Below are 7036 nucleotides of genomic sequence, written 5' to 3' on the forward strand. Positions count from 1 at the left end.
CACTGCTGCCGCTGCTGCTACTGCTGCTGCTACTACTACTGCTGCTACTACTGCTACTGCTGCTGCTACTGCTGCTGCTACCGCTGCTGCTGCTGCCGGTATATCGCGCGCCTCTTTAGACGCCGATCAATTGATGCTTCGCTAATGGGACGCAAGAGAAGCCAGGAGATTTTAATGGAACGTGAGCCCCGCCACCACCACCAGCACCACCAGCGCGGCTTGAGGAGGAGGATAAGGAGGGGGTGGGTGGGGTGGAGATTCGCCGCTGAGTGCTTCACGATGGAAGCTCATCACGAATTAATGAGGCGGACACGACTCGGATGAAGCTGTGTGGTGGTGGTGGTGTGGGGTGGTGAGGGTGGGGGAGGCGGTGAGTCGGCGGTTCGGACGATTCGGGGTGGTCGGTGGCGATCGAGGAGAGAGGAGAGAGATCTGTGATTGCTCGTTACGCGGTCACATCCACGCGTGGTCGTGGTGGTGGTGGTCGTGGTGGTTGTTGGTGGTGGTGTTGGCGCTCGCGTTAGATATGGAACAGGTTCGACGTTTCGGTCACTGTGGCAGCAGCGCGCTTCCTGAAGAGAGCAGATGGGGTAGAGAATAAACCATCATCATCATCTCGAGAAAGAAAGAGAGAGAGAGGTGTAAGTGGCCGCAAATGTCCAGCGCCAGCGTCGCGGAGCTCGCCATGAGACGCGGCTGCGCATCGCCACAACCCGCCACGGAGAGCGGCAGCGGCAGCAGCTACACGCTCTTCACCACGCACGACCTGCCCAGCCATCACCACCACCACCAGTATCCCCAACAACAACAACATCAGCACCATCATCATCAGCAGCAGCAGGGCCAGGAGCTGCCCGTGGCGGCTTGGAGCGAGCGCGTGTCCATCAACGTGTCGGGGCTGAGGTTCGAGACGCGTCGCAGCACCTTGGAGCGCTTCCCCCGCACGCTCCTGGGCGACGCCTCTCGCCTCCTGCGATTCTTCGACCCGCTGCGCGACGAGTACTTCTTCGATCGCAACCGCGACAGCTTCGGCGCGATCCTCTTCTACTTCCAGTCGGGCGGCAGCCTCCACCGGCCCTCCGTGGTGCCCCACGGCCTCTTCGTGGAAGAGGTGCGCTTCTACGACCTGGGCGCCGAGGCGCGCGGCCGCCTCTGCGAGGAGGAGCGCTGTTCCCGGGAGGATCCAGACCGGCCGCCGCCGCTGCCGCGCAATCGCCTCCAGCGGCGCGCCTGGCTCCTCTTCGAGCACCCCGAGAGCTCCGTGTGGGCGCGCGGCGTCGCTCTCGTCTCGGTGCTCGCCACGCTCGCCTCCGTGGTGGTCTTCTGCCTCGAGACGGTGCCGCACGGCGAGCGGAAGAGCGGCGACGAGAAGGGGGCGAGGGGCGAGGAGGGGGGCACGGCAGGCGCGTTCGCCGTCGAGGTGGCGTGCATCGCCTGGTTCTGCCTCGAGCTGCTGGTGCGCTTCTGCGCGTGCCCCGTTAAGGCGGCCTTCTTCAAGAACTTCATGAACATCATCGACGTGCTCGCCATCGTACCCTTCCTCACCATGCTCTGCCTGCCCGACGCCGACATGCAGAGCGCGCAGCAGCAGGCGCTGTCCTTCGCCATCCTCCGAATCGTGCGCCTCGTGCGCGTCTTCAGGATCTTCAAGCTGTCGCGACACTCCAGGGGGCTGCGCATCCTCGGGCAGACCCTGAACGCGTCGATGCGCGAGCTCGGCCTGCTCGTCTTCTTCCTCTTCATCGGCGTCGTCCTCTTCTCGAGCGCCGTCTACTACGCAGAGGTGGACGAGCCGCTCACCAACTTCACGAGCATCCCCGTCGCCTTCTGGTGGTCCATCATCACCATGACCACGGTGGGCTACGGCGACATGTACCCCATCACGCTGGGCGGGAAGATCGTGGGCACGCTGTGCGCCATCGCCGGCGTGCTCACGATCGCGCTGCCCGTGCCCGTGATCGTCTCCAACTTCAACAACTTCTACCACCTCGAGATGGACGGCGGCGGCGACTCCACTCGCGCCTGCGCCGACGACTTCGAGCCAAGCGACGCCGACGACTCGGTCGCCACCGCAGGAGGCCCCGGGATCATCTCCTGCCCCACCTCCTCCTCCACCTCCTCCTCCTTCTGCTGCTGCTGCCGCCCGTCTCGCGGGGCGATCAGTCCCGGCGACATGACGCCCGGCACCGACGCGCCCCAGACGCCCGAGTCGCCGAGGAAGGAGCCGAAGGAGCGGGAGACGGAGGATGAGAAGGGGTCGACGTTGAAACTCCGCGAGATGGGAGACGCGGCACTGGGCGACGAGGAGGAGGAGGTCGAGGATGAGGAGGAGGAGGAGAAGGAGGAGCGCGCGAGCGAGCGGTGCTTGCACTCTTCCCTGGAGTGGGAGGCGAAGGAGGAGGTCGTGGTGGAGACTGACGTGTGATGGACCTCACGTCTCCCTGCGTCTCCATCTCTCTGTCTCCCTCGCCTCCCTCTCGCTCTCGTGCCTCGCCTTATCTCTCCGTGTCTCTCTCTCTCCGTGTCTCTCCCTGCGTCTCCATCTCTCTCGCCTCTCTCTCGCCTCCCTCTCGCTCTCGTGCCTCGACTTATCTCTCCGTGTCTCTCTCTCCGTGTCTCTCCCTGCGTCTCCATCTCTCTCGCCTCTCTCTCGCCTCCCTCTCGCTCTCGTGCCTCGACTTATCTCTCCGTGTCTCTCTCTCCGTGTCTCTCTCCGTGTCTCTCTCTCGTGTCTCTCCGTGTCTCTCTCTCGTGTCTCTCTCTCGTGTCTCGCTCTCTGTCTCTCTGTGTGTCTCACTCTTTGTCTCTCTCCGTGTCTCTTCCTGCGTCTCGCTCTCTGTGTTTCTCTCTGTCTCTCTCCGTGTCTCTCTTCGTGTCTCTCTGCGTGTCTCTCACTGTGTCTCGCTCTCTGTCTCTCTCCGTGTCTCTCTCCGTGTCTCTCTCCGTGTCTTTCTCTCGTGTCTCTCTCCGTGTCTCTCTTCGTGTCTCTCTCCGTGTCTCTCACTGTGTCTCGCTCTCTGTCTCTCTCCGTGTATCTCTCCGTGTCTCTCTCTCGTGTCTCTCTCCGTGTCTCTCACTGTGTCTCGCTCTCTGTCTCTCTCCGTGTCTCTCTCCGTGTCTCTCTTCGTGTCTCTCTTCGTGTCTCTCACTGTGTCTCGCTCTCTGTCTCTCTCCGTGTCTCTCTCCGTGTCTCTCACTGTGTCTCGCTCTCTGTCTCTCTCCGTGTGTCTCTCTCCGTGTCTCTCTCCGTGTCTCTCTCCGTGTGTCTCTCTCCGTGTCTCTCTCCGTGTCTGTCTCCGTGTCTCTCTCCGTGTCTCTCTCTCGTGTCTCTCTCCGTGTCTTTCTTCGTGTCTCTCTCCGTGTCTCTCACTGTGTCTCGCTCTCTGTCTCTCTCCGTGTCTCTCTCCGTGTCTCTCTCTCTCGTGTCTCTCTCCGTGTCTCTCTCTCGTGTCTCTCTCTCGTGTCTCTCTCCGTGTCTCTCTCCGTGTCTCTCTCTCGTGTCTCTCTCCGTGTCTCTCTTCGTGTCTCTCTCCGTGTCTCTCACTGTGTCTCGCTCTCTGTCTCTCTCCGTGTCTCTCTCCGTGTCTCTCTCCGTGTCTCTCTCCATGTCTCTCTCATGTCTTTCTCCGTGTCTCTCTCCGTGTCTCTCTCTCGTGTCTCTCTCTATGTCTCTCCCTGTGTCTCATTCATCTTCTCTCTCCCTCTCTCTGGGTTCATGCCCGGCTAGTTGTTACCAATCGCCTGACGAAGCTGGTGGTGGTTATTGTTGTAATCAACCAGCGACACGTCACAGTACTGGAATTGTAAATGTTGTGTGGGTTTCACTCTCCAACACACAAGCGGTTAGTGCTGCGCTAGTAACTCGTCGGCACGTTCTGTTGACTTGCCAAACCCCTTACTAGTTGGCTGTGTCGGGTGGTGGCGAGTTTAACGACACATTTATATATTTACGCGATCTAAACCAACAAAAAACATGTTGATTGTGGATAATTTTGGTGGCGAAAACCTCCTCCTCCTCCGACGAGGTGTTAAACGGTGCGATTCTAGTGCACGTCTGTGCACAACATCGGATCCCTCCAGGATACATTCAGATTGTGACTGTGATTCTGTCATCGATTATCGCGTCAATCACTCGACAACGTCACCATGTGTCTGTCTGCGTCGGGTGGCGGAGGGCCTTGACGACACGCGTTCGCTCAGACCATTGCGTCGCCTTCAAACCAAACAGCCCGTTATGAACCTAACAGGGTTGTTGTTGTTGTTTTTGTTGGGGCTTCATCGTGTAAATAGAAATGTTGTGCCCTTAAACCCGTAACCGCCACCACCACCACCCGACACGGCCAATTAATAAGGAGGTTGTCTCGTAAGCACCAGGTGGACAATGATTTACGAGTTCCGCACTAACCGCTTGTGTGTTTTGAGTGCAAACTATACATGTTGTGGTGGGTTTCTCTCTCCCAACACGCAACCGGTTAGTGCTGACCTAGTAACTAAACTGGCACTTTGTTTATGTACGTGACTAAATCCTGACCAATTGGCTGGTGGGTTGTTATATTTATGCGATCTCACCCAAACGACAACAAAGCCAACTTTGATTGTGCACAACATTAGGTCGCGAAACCCTCCTGCTGCTACTGCTGCTGCTACGTGTTACACCCTACCTATGATGCGCCCCACGTTGGCTTTTCGAAACCCACCGCGTGCTATCAAGTTGAGCGTGAGCTGGGTGCAGTACCGGATTATCCTCGCAGCACAAGTAGCTACTACATATGTAAGGTTAGAGATTTGTCGTATTATCTTGCTCATAGCAAATGACATATGTAGTAGCTACATATGTAGTAGCTACTACATATGTAGTAGCTACTACATATGTAGTAGCTACACATGCTACGGGCCCCGCACTTTCAAGGGCCCCGCGTTAAATGCTTTCAAGCTATCAACTCTGGCTCAGTGAGTCTGCACTTGCTCTATTACTATAGTACTATACCGCCTTCGACTATTACGAACGACCGGGTGTTTAAGGTTAGAGATTTGTCGTATTATCTTGCTTATAGCAAATGACAAAAATACAATAACTGTACTGTGCAAGTTAACTATGTATGTATTTATAACGTGTTTTTTTTATTTAGGACCCCTTTATAACAAATGCTACAGGGCCCGCACTAGCTTCATCACTGGCTGAGTGCTTCTGCCATCCCCCCCGTACAGCCGAATGGGGCACCGTGGGGGTGGTGGTGGTGGTGGTGGAGGTCGTCGTCTTCATAACGCAGCGATGCTCGCAACAACGCAGAATGCACAGATCGCGTTCACTCGTCGTCAGCAGCAGCAGCAGCAGCTACGGGCTGTTCACTGGGTGGATGTAGTAATGTAAGAGTGTATCGGCATGGTGCATTGGCATGGTGCATTGGCATGGTGCATTGGCATGGTGCATGGGCGTAGTGTATTGCCATGGTGTATCCCCATGGTGTATTGCCATGGTGTATCCCCATGGTGTTTCGGCGTGGTATATCCCCATGGTGTTTCGGCGTGGTGTATTACGGAGTGTTAATCATCTGGACGCAAAGGCGTGCGCTGTTAAATCACGCCACGGCTCGCCACGCGAGCGCGGTGTTGATGATATCGAGGCCGTCCACAGAGGCGGGGGAGGGGTGGGGGTGCGTGCTGGGTCCGGGGGCAAATCCCACCGTGTGCCGCCCCCCCCTGCCCCCCAAAGCGCACGAGGGGGTCCCGGGGCGGTCGCTCTGATTCGCCGTACCCGAGGGACGATCCCGCGCATTGTGTGATTCTTTTTAACGAACAAAACTGCAGGTGGCGCTGTGACGCCGTGACGCTGTTGCCACGTGACCTCGCGCGGCGGTCACACAGAGGCCACGTGCTCAAGCGACGCGTGGCCTGCACCGACGAAGCGTCGACGCCATCGCCCGTGACTTATTTTAAACTGCAAACGATTGTATTGTTACTCTTAGGTTCTTTCGGTAAAGTCGCGTAGGTAAAAATAATAATAAATGAAAATAACTCAATTAAATCACGACGTTTCGGAAGCAACACAAGCCTCCGTCATCAGGGGTAACTGCTCCAGTAAAATTTACTTAATTACGCTCCAGTAATTTTACTGGAGCAGTTACACCTGATGAAGGAGGCTTGTGTTGCTTCCGAAACGTCGTGATTTAATGTAGTTATTGTTATTTATTATTATTTTATAATTATTATTATTTTACCTACGTGACTTTACCGAAATAACCTAAGAGTATGAATCATTGCAGTCACGAAAGCTTCAAATCTAGAACTATTGTATTGTTATTTAATTATTTTCCAGGGTACAGAGCCCACTGAGCTATTCACAGGTGAGCCTGGCAACACGTGATGATAGCTCGTCGTCATCGTCGTCAACACACGTGTAACATGTGGAACAGCAGCCAGATGAAACTAAACTATTGATTGATTTTACCAGGTAAGGCCCACTGAGCTATATAGCGCTCTTTCAGAAGCAAATAATCGCTCAACAATCTTAACACTGCCCATAGGCTTAACACTGCTCATAGACTCAACGCTGCCCATAGACTCAAGACTTCCCATAGGCTTAACTCTGCTCATAGACTCAGCACTGCCCATAGACAACATGTTAACTATCTTAAATTACGAGGTGAGATTCGCTGAACCATAGCTCTGTTCAGAGTCCACCTGGCCGCGCATGATGACAGCTCCTCGTCACAGTGGCCGATATCATCATCGCCGTCACGCGTGGGAATATTTGATAGTAAGGGCCGAATCCTCTGCGGGTGAGTTGGTTCTCAGTGTGGAGGAGGAGGAGAGCAAACCCAGAGGGACCCGAAGAACGCTCCACGGGGAGAGGGAACACGCGGATTCCACTCACTCAATCACACCAACACTCACTCACACCAACACTCAGACTAACACTCACACTCACTCACTCACTCTAACACTCACTCGTATTAAACTCACTCACGGTTACACATACTAACATTTACTCGCACGAAACCTCACTAAACTCACTCAGACTAACACTCACTCACAC

General features: G+C 55.5%; 1 protein-coding gene across 1 annotated transcript; it reads left to right on the forward strand.

The window, feature by feature from the left end:
- Window positions 1-416: 416 nt before the first annotated feature.
- LOC133360273 (potassium voltage-gated channel subfamily A member 7-like) lies at window positions 417-2425 on the forward strand. Its single transcript, XM_061578907.1, has one exon. The coding sequence runs from the start codon at window positions 656-658 to the stop codon at window positions 2423-2425; it is 1770 nt and encodes a 589-aa protein (XP_061434891.1). The 5' UTR covers window positions 417-655.
- Window positions 2426-7036: the final 4611 nt, after the last annotated feature.

The sequence above is a fragment of the Lethenteron reissneri genome, chromosome 68 (genome assembly GCF_015708825.2).
Source record: "Lethenteron reissneri isolate LAM-NWPU_2019-01 chromosome 68, ASM1570882v1, whole genome shotgun sequence".
Classification (NCBI taxonomy): Eukaryota; Metazoa; Chordata; class Hyperoartia; order Petromyzontiformes; family Petromyzontidae; genus Lethenteron; species Lethenteron reissneri.

What these genes read in the sequence shown, in the direction of transcription:
- LOC133360273 (XM_061578907.1), top strand. Translation starts at nt 656, where the DNA reads ATGTCCAGCGCCAGCGTCGCGGAGCTCGCCATGAGACGCGGCTGCGCA.